Source organism: Alnus glutinosa, chromosome 14 (genome assembly GCF_958979055.1).
Source record: "Alnus glutinosa chromosome 14, dhAlnGlut1.1, whole genome shotgun sequence".
In the NCBI taxonomy this organism is placed as follows: domain Eukaryota; kingdom Viridiplantae; phylum Streptophyta; class Magnoliopsida; order Fagales; family Betulaceae; genus Alnus; species Alnus glutinosa.
This window is the reverse complement of record NC_084899.1, coordinates 5,385,148-5,405,335: the sequence shown is the minus strand read 5'-3', so window position 1 is coordinate 5,405,335 and position 20,188 is coordinate 5,385,148. Positions and strand designations below refer to the sequence as shown.

The following is a 20,188-nucleotide window of genomic DNA, read 5'->3' as shown; positions in this document are numbered from 1 at the left end:
TTTATTTTTATGTCACGTCAATAATTTTTTATTATTATTTAAATAAAAAAATTTATTACAATATAAATTTTTTTTACTTTTTCATATAAATTTTTTTTACTCTATATTACATCAATCACTTTTTACTCGCATTATAAAAAAAAAAAAAAAAAAAAAAAAAAAAAAAAAAAAAAAAAAATTCCATAAGAAAAGGGGATTACTAAACGGGATTTTATGAGGAGGAGATGTGCTGAAGACACCAAAAGGACCCTTTTGTCTTCTTCTTCTCTTGAAAATTGCTCTACTCAGGATAAGTCCAAGCCTTTGCTTTTCGGCATTAAAGCTGCCCTGCCCCACCACGTTCCTTTATGACAACAAAGTCAGATGCATGAATCCCTCTAACCATTATTTTTTTTCGTCAAATACAAAATTCCCCTAAAAACAAAAGAACTAAGGGAAATGGATGTACAATGATCGACGCTAAATTGGGTTGGACAAGCTTCTTTTAATTCAGTTTATAAAAATAGAGATATGATATATTGTTACTCCAAAGTTTAATTTTTGACCATATTTATCTACTTGACAACTTTTACTTTTATTTTCTTTTTTTTTTTAGAAAAAAAAAACCCTAAAGCTAGATAGGGGACCCCCTTGCCACATGAGTAATGTGGTTAATAGTTGTATTTTTTGATGACAAAATATCATATCTTATAAAAATATCATGCGTCTTTTTTCATGTAAGAAGCACATGTTTTTTGAATTGAAATAATAAAGTTGGAAAAAATTTTATTAGAAATGAATTTGTTTTTCCAACAAAGTAAAAAAAAAAAAAACAAATATATCACGTGTCTCTTTACATGTAAGAAGCATATGTTTTTTTGAATTGCAACAATAAAGTTGGAATAAATTTTATTAAAAATGAATTTGTTTTTCCAACAAATTAAAAAAACAAATATTTTTGTTTTATTTATTTATATTTTTATTAGATTTTTTTTTTTTTTATTGTAATGGACACGTGTCGGCTTCCTATTTCATGTAATACAATAAACATGAAATAGACATAAAAACATTGGATCTTATAAAACTAAAAAAAAGAAACCTACAGATCAAAGAGACATTTTTCCTCTTTCAAGACTACACCAGATTTACCCCTAAACAACCCACTATCGGACTCTGCCAAATGTCGTCACCGGAGTCGGATCGTGTTGATTTGCTTGGGCGTCATCCGCCACTGTCATCTGCACCGTCTCATGGAGTCCTTGGTGTATTTTGCTTCATCAGAGTTCTTTTGAGAAAGTGACTTGAGCCTTATGGGTTTCCTCATCTCAAGATGTGATTGGATCTTGATTGTACTGGTGGTGTTTTCATTAGTCATCTTAATTTCTTTGTTGTATCTTTTGCTTTAAGACATTGTTTGTAACGTCCTAAGGAAAAGCGTGAACCACATTTGCGCTATCATCCCAAAATGACAAGTCAAATTGGAGTTTTTCTAGAATACCTTACAAAGTCCAGTTTCACGTAATAACTAGGCAATGTGGGACTTAGCACTCATGAAATGGATTAATTCCAAATGAAATACTTTATGATTTTTTACTTAAAAACACACTTTTGACGTGCAAAATTGCAAAACCAAATGGACTTCTAACGAGCTTGAGGAGTACGTGAGAATTTGTTTTGAAAGATAAATAATTGGGTCTTTTAGTTTTATTTAGAATATTAGTATTAGTATTTAATTTTATATTTTAAAAGTTAGTGTTATTTTGTAATTTAATAATGGGTTTAATTCAAAATCACTCAAATTAGGGTTAAAATTTTAGTCGTTGTCTGTTAAGGTATCCTTTTGTGCTCGATCTAATGAAGACTGATTAGAAATCAACGAAGAGTTATATTTCTCTCTCTTTGAAGCGTGAATCCTTTTTCGTTTCTGTGGTTTAAGTCCACATCTGCTTGCAGGTGTTATTGTCCGTACACTGATAGGTGAGCGATGGCCCTACATGCAATTTGAAGGGTACTATCAAATGGACGTTGTGATCAATGCCAAATAAGAAGTACGTAAGATCACGCGCGCATGCATGCCAAGAACATACTAGGTTTTTTAATTAATTAATTTAGGGTTGTCATAATGAATTGAAGCCTTACCAAATTGTCTTGATGGAGCATCAGATCTCATTCAAACAAAATATAAGAACAGCCTAGTATATATATATATATATTAACAAGTGGAAACGACAAAGAGTTGGTTTGAAAATTGAAGGCCATAAATGCCGAAGGCTGCCAACTGAATAGAGGGGACCTCTTTGACGTGCAATGGCTGAAGATGGATGCATTCATGGGCCATGGCCGTTACTAGGGGATTCGGGAAATATCTTCTACAGGTGAACTCATTAATAGGGCGGCTCCTAATTCTGTTAAATGCTAACGAACAAAGAGACGTTATACCGGTTCTTAAGGGGTAGCTCAATCAGTTGGGGACTACACCTTATGAAGCGGAGGTTACTAGTTCGAATCCCTCATCTCCCCTCTTGTATGGACATGTTAAAAAAAAAAAAAAAAAAGACGTTATACGGCTCCTCACACGATGTCGTATGTGAACTGCGAATGGAGATATGTTTATATATATGTTTACATATTTCTTAACACAACATATTTTAAAGTCATGATGATCATAAAGCTATCAAAACTTCGCAGTTAAACGTGCTTATACGATAATAGTACCAAGATGAGTGACCTTCTGAAAAGTCTGACTCAGAAGATCTAAAATAAAAATATAGTGTGTCGTTGGGAGTGGGTCATTACACCTCATGTCATTTTTATTGGATTGATATTCAAGCAACATGCAAGTTTTAGGAATTACTGCATTTCTTGTTGGAAAATATGAATTGAAAAGAGGGGAACTATGAATGCAAAATATATACGACTTCAAGTCTCAATCGCGACAAAGATACTTTTAAAACTTATTTTATTTCCTTCCAAAAGTGTTAAAGGGACTTGACAAAATCGTTCACATCATGATACAATGAAGCTCAAACGTTACTTTAGAATAGTACTTTCTAGAGTAACAAGAAAATACCCTGGCCTTATAGAGAAAATAACGCAAAAAAGTTTATAGGAGAATAGAGAAAAGTTTGTGTTGTTGTTTTTTGAATATGACCAAATGGTTATATTTGTAGTGATTTTGGACTCATTTAATGGTCCAAAATCATTTTATCCAATAGTCATGAATTATAATGACAAAGTTTAACTTAATGAACACTTTAAATAGCACATTAATCCCTTTCAAAGGTTGAAAGAAAGTCAAATTTTCAATAATTTCGCACCTGAAACGACCAAGTTGGTCGACCGCAGCACAAAGAAAATATTTGGTTGCGAATGAATAAGATATTCAGAAAGTGTCTATACGTAAAATCATGATTATTGGTAGTAGCCTTTTCCGCATAAAAATAAAATCTTTTGTTACAATGGAAGCATAACTGACGTGAATAATTCCAAAATCAAAGTCGATTTGCTTTATAAAAAGAAGATATTAATGAACTTCTATGAAATGGTTTCATAGGATTTAGCCAATTGTCTTGATCGTGGGTTATTTAGGTTGATCGAGTGTTAAGTGCAAATATATTAATTGCGCCTCATAATGCCCATAGCCCATTGCATAAGCTATAGCTCATGTGATTGATGTGAGAGATGTTGCCAACTTGCCACCCTAAGTAGTTAGCTCTCTTTTTCATCACTCAATTTTTTGTTAAAGTGAGGAAGATACCTTATAAATAATTAGTTGACTTCTTTGTATCTAGCCAAAGTGGGACAAACTTTTCTCCATACACTTCAAAATTTGGGTTTTTCCTCCAAAATTTTGGGTCAACATGAAAGATGTAAATCTTTCAATCAAATCCGCAAAACATTTTTAGATAGAAATTGTGTTTCATAATTATTTGAAATACCCAAAAATAGATAATTGTATATATTTCATATAATATAACAATTCCCAAAATAAAGAGATGTATTTATTGCTCCTTATATTATTATTGGATTGAGATCTTTTGTAATTTTTAATGAAAGGATCCGAATAAGCCACATAGTTTAAATGCATAAAATTAACAAAGAGAGGAAAAACTAAGAAAAGTGAAGGCCAAAGGGGCCGGTTAGAATTTTTTTTTTCGAACAACCTTTTTTGTCACCCTTATAATAGGGTTAGGGGTGGCCAAATTACCCCCAATTTTGTTTGAGGGTGGCTGGATCACCCTCAAAATAGTTTTGGGGTGTTTGCCACCTACAAAACAACCATTGATTGTGGCCGACCACTAGTGATGGAGCCAGAAATTCACCTTTGAAGGAGCCGGATTACAATGTAATGTAGTGACAAAATAACTTATTTTTTTTTGCCTCTTTATATACTATAGTTCTACTATATACAAAAATTATGATAAACACAACTCAAAATAGAAATAAAGTATTTTATAACATGATAGGCATATCACAAATAGTCCATCTATTAAACTTCATAAATATGTGTTAAGATTGATATATTAGTAATATAACATGCATATAGGCATGAGTACAAAAATAAAGTGTTTGAAATTGTAACCTACACTATTTTAGAGAACTAAAATCATCACATATCAAATATAATTGCATAGTTGACAAAATAAAGAGAAATTAGGAGATAATTGAGGAAAAATATTTGGGGTTCCTAACATTTTCCTTACAATTCGTTTCCACTAAAAAAAAAAAAAAAAAAAAAAAATCTTAAGCTAAATTTCGATGCGTTGGTGAACAACTATTTTATCTTGCAGCAATTTGACCTTTCCTTGGATTTGGATGACCTGATTCTAGAATGTGATTCTCTTGAAGTTATCCTCACCATCCAAAGCGATTCTCACTTGCCTGACTAGCAGATCACATCCATTATCAATGATACAATTTCGTTTCAGCATAACCAAATTGTGATCCAACTCCAAAATACACTTATATGATTAATCTCGTCAAATGGACAACCTTTGGTATCTAGTAGTATTAGAATGTGCTTGGCATTGCGATTTCGTAGATAAAAAGTACGATTTTAAACCAAATCGTAGAAAAAGAATCGTATAGAATTGTATTTTTTAAAAATTACAATTGCAAAACGCATAAAATCTGTCTTTTCAAATTGTAGGCAAGTGGTTGCTTTTTTGAAAATGCATAATTTTAAAGGCTAAATTGCGATTTTTTCGTTATTTTTGAAATCACAACCCCAAACAGGCCATTACTCGAAGCATTTCCATCGATCCCGCTTTTCCCCTCCTAGTCTATCCTTCCCTTTGCAAATGATTATAATCCCCAGTGTTATTATTTTATTATCTGTTTAACTCGTTATTTAATTCCCTTAAAATTCTAGTTTCTATTTATTTTTAAAGGGTGTTCTTGATTTTCCAGAAATAGACAAAGGATTATTTATACAAATTTATGAACATTAAGCTGTCCTATGGCAAGTGTGCTAATTTAATTTGCAAACAACAATATGAGCTTGAGCTTAAATTAGATGATCCCACACTGGCTTGAGGCATGAGCGACACTCAATGCAGTGATTTTTAGCAAGGATTTGGGTTTGTTTTATATTTGTCTCGAATGAGATGCATTGCAAATCGTTAAGAGAATGTACTTTAGATATGCCCAATACAAGCAGATCGATATGAAATTTGTTCAAAAAAATAACATAAAAATTAGATGATTACCTTAGTTTGAATTAAAAGCTTTCTTAATGATCGTTTACCACTTAAAAGAAGAAAATATTGATAACAGGAAATATATTACATGCATTTAGCAAAAATTTCACGATAGGAATTTCTCATACACAATTGCCTAAATTCTTTAGAAAGGAAAAATAAATAAATAAATAAGAAAAGAGGAACATCTCAGGAGGTATTAATGGCCTATTAATCTCCAGTCATTACGAATTAATCTTCACTTGAAGCTATTACGGCTGCAGGAGAGTAAAAAAGATTTGAAACTTGAACTATCCTCATGAAGGCACACGTATTGAATTGATGCAGTCCACCCAATTGAGTTATAGAGTTGTAGGTCAACAAATAACAGTGATAGTATCATGCCTGTGTACCACTTGGTTTAGGAACATCAACTAACCGTTCAATCATTTGGAGCTGATCATAGGGTGCAATCTGTAGCACAAGATAGAGATAAGATTGTGACATAGAATATGCAGAAATTTATGAGGAATATAAAATATGGAGAGGAAAAGCATAAGCAAAGAGACAAAATACACGGGGAATTTTGGGTCCACCACTGTTAAGACTGAAGATATGTGTTTGGTGTCATTGTCTTACACATCTCATTTGCAATTTCACCATTAAATCTGTAGAACTCATATGTCCCATAAATTCAACGGTGGATTTGCACATTTCTTGAATGGAAATGGACAAGAGATTAGTAAGAATGAAACCAAACATTTCTCTTATAGAAAGATTGTGGTAGACAAATATGGTACAATCAAACCTAAATGGAGAATATTCTTATAAGGAAACATAATCAACATAATATGAAAAATAGAGATATGAATAAATTGGGAGACATGCTGGTGAACATACACATGCATCCATGGCTGGCTGATTGGCTGGTGGCCGCCTAAGGCTCCAATTAGTAATATAGTATAATTAAATTTATTTTAACCAAAAAAAAAAAATCTTTTAAGGCCCCAATTATGATAAAATGGTTAGTCAATGCTTTTTAATTAAGGCTCAATTATGGTATAAAAAAAAAAAAAAAAAAAAGACTTATAGAGAGAAAGAAAGAGAAAAATGGAAATTTACTACATTACTTGCACCCTAAAGTATAAGTAATTTTGCCTGAATGTAGAACTAACATATTGACTAAGTTCGTTCATTAAAATAATATTTTGAATAAAGTAAATTTCGTTTTGTGGTACATAAAAGGAATTATATATAGTTCAACACAAAATATGTCATTTGCTGATACTAAATGTCTTGCAACAATGAACTCTACATGTTTGGAAAAAATTAAGAGCAAGAAGCAATAAAAATGATTTTTAAATAAAAAAATATAAACTAAAAATTAATATTAATAAATTGAATATAAAAAATGTCTCACTTAAATTTATCGTCTTAGGCCTCAAAATCTATCAAGCAGGCTATGCTTGCATCTAAGGTTGCCTGGCAAGTATCCATGTTTACACGGGCAATGCTCATATAAAAGTTAGGATTAAAATATTATAAAATTTGCATTTAGACTAAGTAGCAAGAATCAGACTCAAGATACCAGTTAGCCATATATTGATTATTTACTGCCATCTAAGCAATTCTTTAATTAGAACTGCCCCAGTCACTCACTATTTGTCCTTACTATAGGGATACCCAATGTCAAAAATTTCTCTTCAGCAATAATACAATCCATCATATCATTTTCTTTCCATTATTAACCATTGATTCAAATGTCAAGTCTTTTGTATATTTGGTCAAAGAAAGGTATTAGGTTTGCCATAAAGTTGATGCCTCCCCTTCTATTATGGTAGTCTCTGTCAAAAGTTTCACTCTATAGCAACAATAATAATCCATCATATAAATTCTTTCCATTATTAACCATTGATTCAAATGTAAGTCACCTGGCTGAATCCATCAGGCCACGTTATTGAAACAGCATAGTTCCCCATAGGCCGAATATCTTCGGGTTCGATATCTTCTGGAACATCCGTATATTGCAGTTTTTGCTCCCCTGTCCATTCATCCTGATTGAGCCAAATTAGCCCCTCATTAGTCAGAAGGACAGAAAAGGTCAGACATGGAGAAGACTCCAAAAGCGACATAGTAACATCAACTGAAATCAAATCCATTGTAGGATTTGTCAAGGCCCTTTTTTCTTCCTAGAAAGTAACATTTTGTTTGCTTTGAATAATCAGCATTCTGAAGGACTAGTAAAGAATTTGGATGCTTCTACAGTCTATCCCATCAACTTGTGTCTCTTTTAAGTTGAAGCACATGTATTTCTGCAGCCACCTCTAGATTTATCCATTAACTTATCTAAAACTAAACAGTGCAAGGATTTGAGGTCAGATTATGACTTTTCTATGCTTCTGCTCAAAGTAATAAAGAAATAAATTTAAGGCTTCAGATTGCTGATGCAAAATGACAAAAGCATCCTCTCGAAAAATCAATGTCATATACTAGAAAATAATTTGCGACTATGTAGCAACTCTACTGTGTTATTATGAAAATGAGACTGTCCACTAGTACTTTAATTAACATTTCAATTCCATTTTTCATCACCAAATATGGAAAACAACCAAAAAAAAAAAAAAAGACACAAGATTTTCTTAAACAACATATCAAATCAATTATTTTGTTTCTGCTACAAGTCTTGCTTTTAACTTTTGGACATTATCATTATTTGCATTATACTCTATAAATATATAAAATTAAGGAAAGATTTAGAGAGAGAGAGAGAGTAATAGAACTTTAGAATTATTGGGTTTTCAACCATGCTCAATAACATGAGCGTTCATTCATATATATAGACTGATTACAAAAGACTTTGAATCAAACACTAACTCTGATTACATGTACTCTCTTTACATTAGACTAGAACTCATCTAGCTTTATCTCTTAGGACTCTCACTGTGAACATAGAAGTAGAATACTAGAAGGACTCTTTCTTATCATAGAACTCTATCTTATCAAATCAGCACTAGAATTTCGGATAGGAGATGTAGTCCTATCACTTGTCTTCCGAATAGATTGCAACGCACAAGACTCAGATTTGGATTGTGAGTCTTGTGCGTGAGTTGTGTTAATACCCTCCCGCAAGACCAACGGGGGAGACGACACGTTGAGCTTGGAACAGAGAAGTTGAAACCGGTTGGAGACAAGAGGTTTAGTAAGCAAATCAGCTAGTTGATCCGAACTAGGGATGAATCGAACATTCAGAGACTTATCAGCAACACCTTCTCTGACAAAATGGAAGTCAATTTCCACGTGCTTGGTATGCGCATGGAAAACTGGGTTGACCGACATGTATGTAGCTCCAATGTTATCACACCACAAAGTTGGTGTAGAAGAGAGACCAATGCCAAGATCTAGAAGGAGGGCACGAACCCAGAGGAGTTCGGCAGTAGTATTAGCAACAGCCTTGTATTCAGCTTCTGTCGATGATCGAGAGACAGTTGGTTGTTTGCGGGAGCTCCAAGAGATCAAGTTGGAAATACTCTGTAATGGAGGTATTGCCCTTCTTAACAGTGGCAAGTTGAAAATAAATCTGCATTACTCGGGCTCGAACCTGAGAAGCAAACATAGTGAGCAGAGTTTTCCATAAGGCTGAGGATGTAGCACAACCAACAGCATGCACGACATATGGTTCGGAAAGAGTAGAGATAAGGATGCTGAGAATCAGTTGATCTCTTTGGCACCACACGAGATAGTCAGGGTTGACAATAGTTGCAGCAGCTCCAGCGTCTGTACTGGGATTTGGGATTGTTTGAGGTGGGACCGGATTGGAGCCATCAAGGAATCCGTAAGAATCCTGTCCCTTGATATAAGCGAGGACTTGTGTCTTCCACGCCATGAAGTTTCCTTTAGAAAGCTTGATATGGAGATTGGGGTTCATGTTTGGGACGGTAAAGACAACTTGCTGGGGGGTTTGTGTTTGGGGTTGAGTGGCCGTGGAAGAAGGAGAGTCAGAATCAGAATCAATCATGGATCAAGACGTTTGTCTATGAAAAGGCTCTGATACCATAATAGAACTTTAGAATTATTGGGTTTTCAATCATGCTCAATAACATGAGCGTTCATTCATATATATAGACTGATTACAAAAGACTTTGAATCAAACACTAACTCTGATTACATGTACTCTCTTTACATTAGACTAGAACTCATCTAGCTTTATCTCTTAGGACTCTCACTGTGAACATAGAAGTAGAATACTAGAAGGACTCTTTCTTATCATAGAACTCTATCTTATCAAATCAGCACTAGAATTTCGGATAGGAGATGTAGTCCTATCACTTGTCTTCCGAATAGATTGCAACGCACAAGACTCAGATTTGGATTGTGAGTCTTGTGCGTGAGTTGTGTTAATAGAGAGAGAGAGAGACAGGTGAAGGTCTTCAAACAAAATTATATTACAAGGTTTAGGTTTTGATACTTGTCAGTTTTCTTAGGTTTACAGTTTAGTGTCAAGCATGCGCACAATTTTGACTATGCACAGAATTCTTTCTCCTAATACACACATGAAGATCTATGATAACCACTTTGATATGAGAAAACAAATCAGAAATGAGAAATACTCTCCATGGGCAACCAAAACCAAGATGTTTCAAGTTCTGAGTGCCGTGTATTTTCTGTTGGACCAGAAGAGGTTTGAAACCCCATATCATATAGCAAGCAGCAACTAGCGATGACAAGATATCCTCAGCAGAAGCACATATATATTCACCAATTTAACTATTACAATGCTGTCCAGCAGTTTTAACTGCTCAAGCAGAAAGGCAACGGCAATCACTGTCTTGTATTTAGTGTCAGGCCATATTGAAGTTCAAGGTCTTACAACTAAGAGCATATGTAAAAGGTTGTCTTAATTTTCCATGACATAGAAGTAATTACTTTAATTAGAAACATTAAGAAAGGATAAATTAGTTTTCCAAATGAAATCCTTCATACCACACTTTGGGCAGAACGATCATTCCGTCTAACAGTTGCAGGATGCAGAAGGAACTCTTCATCTGAATCTGGTACCTTCACCCTGATTGCCTTGATAGATTTATCGTATGTGACTGCTGTAGACACTAGAAAGGAAAAGATGATTTCTCATCAAACTAAGGTCAAAGCAGACATGGAAATTCCAACAACCCATGCAGCATGCAGGCAACAAGTCTTAGACAATAATAATTTAGTCCCACATCAAGAAGCAACCCAATATGTCATTCCCATTGATTATAAATTACAAGGTTTTGATATTTGGAAAGAATTCCAAAAATATCAAGGCTTCCAAAAGTATCAACATTTCATTTTACTTGCAAGAGATTAAAAGGCCTGAATTATTTAAAAATTGATAAATCTCAAGAAATATCTTTAAACATTAAAATTGAGTTTTGATTTTGAGCAGTTGCAACAACATTTATAACCTTGGTGATACGTGCAAGAAGAGAGGTAGTATTTTACTCTCACTGTCTTAGGAACATTTTTCTCAAGACTTCCGTGCAAAGATAGGGTACCTTGTTGGCGAATCTTGGCACATTGTTGCACAACAGAAATTCCTAGGTTCTGAAAAGTCTTTGCAACTTCACCTTGAGGATCGGCCGCCACTTCAGGCATTCCACTGTCTCCTGAAGCAGATAGCTGTCAAAAGAAAAGTAAAAAATTAAATATATATATATATATATATAAAAAAAAAAAAATTGATACAAAGTCTAACATTCTAATGATCAAAAATAAAGGAAGGGAAATCAGGTCACCAACCCCCAGTGGAGGAGTGGAGTGGGTGGCTTGCGGCCACTCTTCACTGTTTTATTTTCTAAAATTTTTTTATTAGAGGGGCATAATGGTATTTGCAACACCTAATTTTGTTACCTATTTGACAGAAAACCTAAAAAAGGTCTCGAATTTAAAATGGACCTAAACTCGGGGCTTAAATCTATCAAATTGAAAATTGAGATCTTAAAGTCAAAATGGTGAAACACACGAGGTTGGTGACCTGAATTTCCATAAAAGAATTGCACAAAAATTGTAGGGGGCCTCTACATGGACAAGAATTAATGGACGAATTACAACTGAAATTAATGGTGAAAACATGAACTGCTATAAATAAATAAAAAATTAGAATCTTTATAAGCAAAAAAAAGGTAGTAAAACATATGAGAGAAACAGAAAGGCACTTGACCTAGGTGTAGGCAAAAAACACAAGCATGCAAGTCATAATCCATGGAAGGGAAAAATCAACTATTGAAAATTGTACGATCAATACTATTGTCCAACATGAAAGACAAACTAGTTTGCTAACTAGTTACCTTTCTATCTCTCTTTCACTCTCTCTTACTTTTATTCCTAAAAATATGACTTAGAGAAGAGTAGAGAAAATAGAGAAGAGTAGAGGAATTCTTCTCCACTTTTCTTATATAAAAACATCTTACAAAACCCATACATATAGGCATACAAAAAACAAGTGACCAAAGCTTTTTCTACTTCTTCTTTATTACAATAAATTAACACCAATAACTCTTCTAATTTAAGACTTCAGTTGAAGAGAACTTAAGACATCAATAAACTAAATGCTTTTACTAAAAGAACTCTTAACTAGCTTCTTTATTAAATATCCTTCTTACATTTTGGATTTGTTGAGTTTCCAACACGCCCACTCAAACCAAAACTGTCCTCATGCCAAGCATGTCTCTTAGCCTCATGAAAATTGCACATGCTAATGGCTTAGTAAATATATCTGCTACTTGTTCAGTGGTGTGGCAATATTGGAGCTCTATTGTCTTCCGCTTCACATGGTGTCTAAGAAAGTGGAACCTAGTGTTAATGTGTTTGCTCCTCCCATGTTGTACTGGATTCTTCGCTAGCTTTATTGCAAATTGGTTATCCACATAAATCACAGTTGGCTCTTCTTGTGTATGTACTAGTTCCTTCAAGAGATTCCTTAGCCATATGACTTCACAAACCGTAGACGAAGCCACCACATACTCCGCCTCACAGGTAGGCAAGGCTACAATTGCTTGTTTCTTGGATGTCCAAGAAAATGCTGTAGAACTAAAATAGAACACATAGCCAGTAGTACTTCTCCTCTCATCTTGGTCACATCCCCAATCACTGTCTGAGTAACCAACTAATTTTGCTTCATCACCATACGCATAGAATAAACCAAGATTCATAGTACCTTTGATGTACCTTAGAATCCTTTTTGCAGCTAACCAATGAGTCTGCATTGGTTTCTCCATGTATCGACTCACAAGTCCAACTCCATAGACAATATCTAGCCTTGTGATAGTCAAGTATCTCAGACTTCCAACCAAACTCTTGTAAAGAGTTGGCTCAATAACTCGACCATCTGCTTCTTTTGACAACTTTATGCTTGTTTCAACTGGGGTACTCACAGAGTTGCAGCTTTCCATCTTGAATTTCTCAAAAATTTCCTTAATGTACTTCTTTTGAGATATGAAAATTCCATCATGTTGTTGCTTCACTTCAATGCCAAGGAAGTAGGACATCAACCCGTTGTCTGTCATCTCAAACTCCCTAAACATTGATTGCTTGAATTCCTTGAACATTTCACTACTATTTCCTGTGTATAACAGATCGTCAACATATAGGCAAATAATTAGAAATTCACCTCAATGGTTTTTCTTCATATAAACAGCATGCTCATATGGACATTTGGTGAAGCCGTTCTGATGAAGGTAACTATCGATGCGTGCATTCCAAGCTCTTGGTGCCAGCCATATAACGCCTTTTTAAGGCGGTACACCTTGCTTTCTTTTCCTTCCATTATGAAGCATTCCGGTTGTTGTATGTACACTTCTTCTTCAAGGATGCCATTAAGAAAAGCTGACTTAACATCAAGTTGGTATATCTTCCAATTGTGATGAGCGGCAAGTGCGATTAACAGTCTCACTGTGTCAAGTCTCGCAACTGGTGCAAAGACCTCTTCATAGTCGATGCCATACTTTTGTTTTTTTGATAAGTAAATAAAGAAATAAAGAAATGTACGAGCAGATGAATGCAAAAACCGTATAGGGTGAGACGGCAAATGCAAGCATATCTGCTCGCGCTGGTACCCAAAAGCACCGACAACGATTTCGGCAACGAAAAGTATGGCAAAAACAAAAGTCGATGCCATACTTTTGTTTGTAGCCTTTAGCTACTAGTCTTGTCTTATATCGAGAAACTTCACCTTCTGTAGTGCGTTTGATCTTGTACACCCACTTGACATCAATAGCCTTTTGGTTTGATGGGAGTGTTGTCAACTCCCAAGTGTCATTCTTGTGAATAGCATCTATCTCCTCTTCCATTGCCGATCGCCAATAATCTTCTTCTACGGCTTCTTGGAATGTGAGAGGCTCATGATCAACATATAGGCAGAAAAGATTAGTCTCTCCATCTTTTGTCTGCTCATAGATTTCCCTTAGACTTCTCATCTTAATTGCACTTTGATTTGTGGAGGATCTGCTGCCGCCATCCCCCATAGAAGGTGTAGAGTCCCTATGTGCTGGGGACGATGTGGTAGGCTAAGAAGATGGTGGGATGCTTGATGGAGGTCCTGTTGAGAGCACATCGGGTTCCTCCAACACTTGTTGTTCTTTGGCCTTGTCTTCATCGCTCCAGCTCCACACACTTTCTTCATCAAAGATAACGTCTCTACTAACCACTAATTTTTTTGTTAGTGGGTTGTATAGCTTTGTACTCCTTCGACTCTTCGCTATATCCGAGGAAGATATATTTCTCACCACGATCATCAAGCTTCTTCCTCTTGGATTCGGGAACTTGAGAATATGCAAGACACCCAAAGATTCTAAGGTGCGCAACACTTGGCTTGTAACCGCTCCACGCCTCTTGAGGTGTCATATTCTTGACACTTTTGGTAGGACATCAATTGAGTAGATAAGTTGAGCATGCCATAGCTTCTGCCCAGAACTGTTTTGGCAATCCTTTCTCCTTTAGCATGGTTCTGGTCATATTAAGAATGGTACGACTTCCTTTTCCCATATGTATGATGTAGCCCTTCTCGAGCAGCTACCCAATGTTAAGAATATTGCTTTTCATGTTAGGCACATAATAAACATCAGAAATGTACCCTTTCTTACCATCATTTTGACAAATTTTTATCTTCCCTTTGCCTTCAACTGATAGTTTGGAGGAGTCTCCCAAGTTCACATTTCTGTGAACTCCTTTTGTGAGTTCTACGAACAGATCTTTCTTCCCACACGTGATTGCTTACGCCGGAATCAAGGTACCAAACCTCACCTATGGAATTTGAATCATCATGAGTGAGAAGTAAAAGAATCACTACGAACCTCATTTATTGTTTCTGCGACATTAGCTTGTTCATCATCTTTGTGCCAACAATCTGAGGCATAGTGTCCAAACTTCTTGCAGTTTTAGCATTGGATATTCTTGGAGTTTCCACGTCCATATGTGGATCTTCCTCTTCCTCGGTAGCCTCCTCGCCCCCAACCTCTGAAGCTTTGAGTCTCCTACTGACTTTGACGTGGTTGTTGAGAATTATCAGACCCTCAGCCTCTACCACGACCACGGTTGGAGATGAATTTGCCTTGATCATTTAGAGTCAGTTTTGACTCTAGTGCTTGTTCTAATACACCAAAATTAGTATTCTTCTGCATCCTTTGCTCATGTGCTTATAATGAACCCAACAACTCCTCAATTGTAAGATTCTCCAAGTCCTTAGACTCATTGTTTCTTTTCAAACCATTTACGATTACCAACAATCGTGAAAAATAATCAGACACCGATTCTCCATCCTTCATGTGAAGAGCCTCGAGCTCGCCTCGTAATGTTTGGAGACGGACCTGTCTCACCCGTTCATCTCCTTTGAAGATGGAAGCTAGAATCTCCCATGCTTGTTTACTTGTTGTTGGTTCAGCAACTTTCTCAAAGGTAGGCTCGTCCAACCCTTGATAGAGTAGAAACAATGCTTTTTTATCCTTCTTCCTCTGCTCCTTAAGAGCCTTCTTCTCATCAACTGTGTATTCAGTTTCTTCCTCCTCGGTGGGTTCAATAAATCCGTCGATTATGACTTCCCACAGATCTTGAAACCCAAACAAGGCTCTCATTTGGATAGACCACAACCCATAGTTATTTTTTGATAATCTAGGGATTTGTTGCTAGACCACGTTGGAACCCATTTCTAGAATGGACGAAAAATGGGAATTGGCAGAATGTACAGGGCTCTAATACCAATTTGAAAGACAAACTAGTTTACTAACTAGTTACCTTTCTATCTCTCTTACTTTTATTACTAAAAATATGACTTAGAGAAGAGTATAGAAAATAGAGAAGAGTAGAGGAATTCTTCTTCACTTTTCTTATATAAAAACATCTTACAAAACCCATATATATAGGCATACAAAAAACAAGCGACCAAAGCTTTTTCTACTTCTTCTTTATTACAATAAATTAACACCAATAACTCTTCTAATTTAAGACTTCGGTTGAAGAGAACTTAAGACATCAATAAACCAAATGCCTTTATTAAAAGAACTCTTAACTAGCTTCTTTATTAAATATCCTTCTTACGTTTTGGATTTGTTGAGTTTCCAACACAACATACTAATGGCAGTTAAGTTTCAAGTAAGCATCCAGAGTAGATTTCAGACAACCAGAATCAGTAAGAAATGTTATCACAGTACGTACCGTCGGTCTGATGGGAAGATCAAAGAGATGAGGGATTCCAAACTGCTGGACAACCTGCAAAGATATTTATAATTTTTTCATATATATTTGTTTGTACATAAAATACTGACAATGCTATCACCCTGAGATTTTCAAATTTTACATTCTGCAAATTGGATAATGTGATACCTGAGAGCCTGAACCTCTTCCAAATGGATAATAGCGTTTTCCATCAGCATCAAAGTGGCACATATTCTCAACGACAGCAACACATGGCACCTATGTATAGAATCACAAAATTATGCTTACCAAAGAATAGATCAAAATGTTTTAGATGACAAGGAATAGAAACTCATTACTAATTATCTCGTCAGTCAGTAAAATTTTATAACATGTTTCATCCTTAAAAATATTAAAAAACTTATCTAGTATAATAACATGTTTCACTTCAAAAGGGGAATGCAGCAATTGTATAACAGAAATGCACACCTTAAGCTTTGAAAACATGCGAACTCCTTTTGCGACATCAATGAATGCTAGCTTTTGCGGGGTGGTAACAATAACAGCGGCAGTTAAAGGGACTACCTGAAAAATGTGAATTTACCCATCTTGAAATGTGAAGTGTTAAGATTGAGAGCAATGTGCCACGCACAAGTATCTTTATAGCTATCCACATACACGTAAATATGCAACAATAAAAGCAAAAGCCGCAAAAGGAAATAAATTAACAGAAAATCAAGATGATGAAGCTAATGGGGTGGTATTAATGTAGGACAGAATAAGTGCATGTAAAAGCAGAACCTGGCATAAAGTAAGTTGAATATCACCAGTTCCAGGGGGCATGTCAACAACAAGATAATCCAACTCTCCCCTGCATTTTGGAACCAATCAGGATCAGTCATTGCATGTCTCCTCCACCACACAACTTAGAATGTAGCCATAATTTATAAGGTGCCTCAAAAGTTAGCTTTTTCACTTGAAAAATAGATGCATTTAGGGTAAAGCAATACATAAAACAAGAAGAAAACTCCAGCAGGATTGGAACTCTCATAGAAATCTTGAGTGAACAAATCTTACTCTAGTTTATGTTACTTTCTAATTCATTGATAGAATTACATCATACCACTCAGTAGTAGTCAGAAGTTGGTTGATGACCCCAGAAACCATTGGACCTCGCATTATTGCACGACCTTGTCCAGCAAATCCAAAAGAAACCAGTTTAACTCCTAAGTATTCAGTTGGAATTATGGTTCCCTTCTCTGGGTTCTGGAGAAAGTTTTTACTATCATTATTTGCATCACTTCACTAACATGCAGTAAAAATCAATTAAATTTTTTGTTATGTTACCATTTCTAGTAGTCGGTTTTCAGGGGAGACCATTGTAGGTAAACTCGGACCATAGACATCAGCGTCAAAGATACCAACTCTAGCACCCATACCAGCCAAAGTATAAGCCAGGTTTACTGCTACTGTTGATTTTCCAACACCTCCCTGCACAGTTTTCCAGAAACAGCAGTGGTGATTCAAAAAAAAAGAGCAAAGACATTTGTAAATCAATTGTCTATGTTTTTAGCAAACAAGACAATAACCAGAGCACCTTAGCTGGGATCTATGAAGAAGGTCAAAGGGCAAAATAAGTTTTACCCAAAATATATATATATATCTGATTAAGGCCAGTAAAAACATTTAATTTCCCATTCCTCTTACAGTAGAAAGCCACAAGAATCATGCATTCTTCTCTGATTAAAACTACCAGGAAAGTGGCAACTTTTTTGGTAATAGTATTTTCTCCATCACTTCAATCAGCAAGGCTATTTAATTTTATCAAATCATTCAAAAATATTGTTTTTCTTATAAAATAGAACATAATTAAGGGAGATCTAAATGTATCTAAATACATTTAGTATAATCGAAAGTTCCCTGGAATACAAACAATTGAACCTTAGAGTCAACTCTTAGACTGCACCACAAAGTGCCATAATGTTAGTAGTAGCAGTAGCAGTACTACAAGTGACATAGAATTAAAAATTCAATAAGTCAAGGAAAGTCTACCTTGCAACTTGAAACTGCCACAATATTTGAAATTTTCTGTAAACCCATTGGAAGTTGCCCGGGAAAAATGTGTCGTGCTGGCTGTGCTGACATTGTCACATTCACGTTCTTTACCCAAGGAAGCACTGCCACCACCTCATTTGCCTGCTGCTCAAACTGTCATGAATTAAATCTTGTTACACTTCCTAAGTAAAGCAATCTACATAATCCATCCAAGCCACAAGCAAAAGCATAATTAAGTTAAAAAAAATATATTGCCCATGGATCATTTAACATATGTCATTAAAAGCAACATTTTGCATCAGTTTCATGGAAAAGAATTCACACTGAGGGTAACGAAGAAAGAAAGAGTAGCGGTGGAGATTGTTTGCACATTTTCATTACTAAAATAATTTTAAGTTAATTCTATGAAATAAAAGTCTACCCTTCCAAACATATGTCAGTTCTTGATCATACAACTGTGTTGTGTCATTTACCATGTCCTTGATTGGACATGCTGGAGTGGTGAGCTCTAACCGAAATGAAACCTGAAATGCAAAGTCAAGATATTCTATTCAGAACATTGTTTTTTACGAGTAGAAAATTTTGCATATTCACATTCTAAAAAATGACCTCTCCAGAAGCCTCATTGATGTGTAGATCTTTCACGAAACCACATGAGACAATGTCTGTCCCAAAGTCAGGGTCAATGATTTGAGACAAGGCTTTCAGCACATCACTCTCAGCCGCTCCAGTCGATAGCGCTGACGCTCCAGCTAGAAATGTGGAAAAAATAACATAATAAAGAGGATATACAAAATGAACTCTTAAAAACGTAATAGGTGAAACTACAGTTCCCACGAATGTTAAAATGTGGACAGAGCAAATTTAGCAATGGCAGGAACAAAATACCAAGATACAAGGAAAAAGTTAGAGATTGATACACATGGTTGGCCCAGCACCTAATCACTTAAGGTAGAGAATGATACAACATGCAAGGCTCCATAGTTTTATTTCAGTATTCATCTTATTGTATAAGCCTTTCTTTCACATTAGAATAAGCTTTCTTTTTTTGTTCTTTAAAAAAAATCTGCCTCTGTATCTCTTTACGTTTATTGGGAAAACAAATTATGATTTGAGACAAATTATGTAGCTTTCAACACATATAATTTACAGAGACTGCTGTGAGAGAGGACACCCAACTATCTGATGCCAGTGCATTCCATTTCAATGGATCACCAAAATGCCCCCTAAAACAGAATTGAATTTGGGTTCTTTGGCAGCAATAAGCTTGCTAGACTACATGTCAATGACAATAAGAACCTCAAAGTTTCCCGCCTCATTCAAGTGAATAGTGCAATTTCAGCAAGTGGATTTAGTTTTGTAGCAGTGACCTTATGGGTTGGCTTTAGAAGGCTAAAGGAAATAAGAAAAGAAACAAAAAAATGAAAATGAAAACACTTTACCTTCAACAGAGGCAGCTTTAGTTGTTACGGAGCTCAAAACGGAGCGTTTGCCCGATACCCATATGGAGCTTTCAATTCTTTGAGGCCGAACTGAACAGTTTATATCTGATAATGGAATATGATTATCTGGTGAAAGTAGTCCTACAGGTAAGCTGCTCAGTGTAAAAACTTAGTTAAAGAGTATGAAACTTGAGCTGTAGTGCAAGAGCTTACCTGCTTTTGGTCGTGATTTCGAGGTTAGAAGAGAGAGACATAATGAAGATGGAGCATGAAGGATTTGCATTTTAGAGAGAGAGAGAGAGAGAGAGAGAGAGATTCACTGCAAGAAACAAATGGGAGGAGACGGTCTCTGTGAACCTCAAGTTCTTA

General features: G+C 35.4%; 1 protein-coding gene across 5 annotated transcripts; it reads right to left on the bottom strand.

Annotated features, from left to right (window-relative positions):
- Window positions 1-5,688: 5,688 nt before the first annotated feature.
- On the bottom strand, window positions 5,689-20,188 carry LOC133858165 (fe-S cluster assembly factor HCF101, chloroplastic). Of its 5 annotated transcripts, none has more exons than XM_062293634.1 (15): window positions 20,033-20,188; window positions 19,820-19,924; window positions 18,987-19,129; window positions 18,851-18,901; window positions 18,375-18,530; window positions 17,670-17,813; window positions 17,446-17,588; window positions 17,124-17,193; window positions 16,812-16,907; window positions 16,512-16,601; window positions 16,344-16,397; window positions 11,192-11,315; window positions 10,638-10,762; window positions 7,589-7,711; window positions 5,689-6,131 (listed from the first exon to the last, which is right to left on the bottom strand). In XM_062293634.1, exons 1-15 carry the CDS (start codon window positions 20,100-20,102, stop codon window positions 6,057-6,059), a joined length of 1,569 nt encoding a protein of 522 aa, XP_062149618.1. In that variant the 5' UTR covers window positions 20,103-20,188; the 3' UTR covers window positions 5,689-6,056. The 5 variants fall into 5 exon arrangements, with proteins under 5 accessions (XP_062149618.1, XP_062149615.1, XP_062149614.1 ...); XM_062293631.1 differs by having other exon boundaries at window positions 10,638-10,753; window positions 19,820-19,960; window positions 20,033-20,187; XM_062293630.1 differs by having other exon boundaries at window positions 19,820-19,960; window positions 20,033-20,186.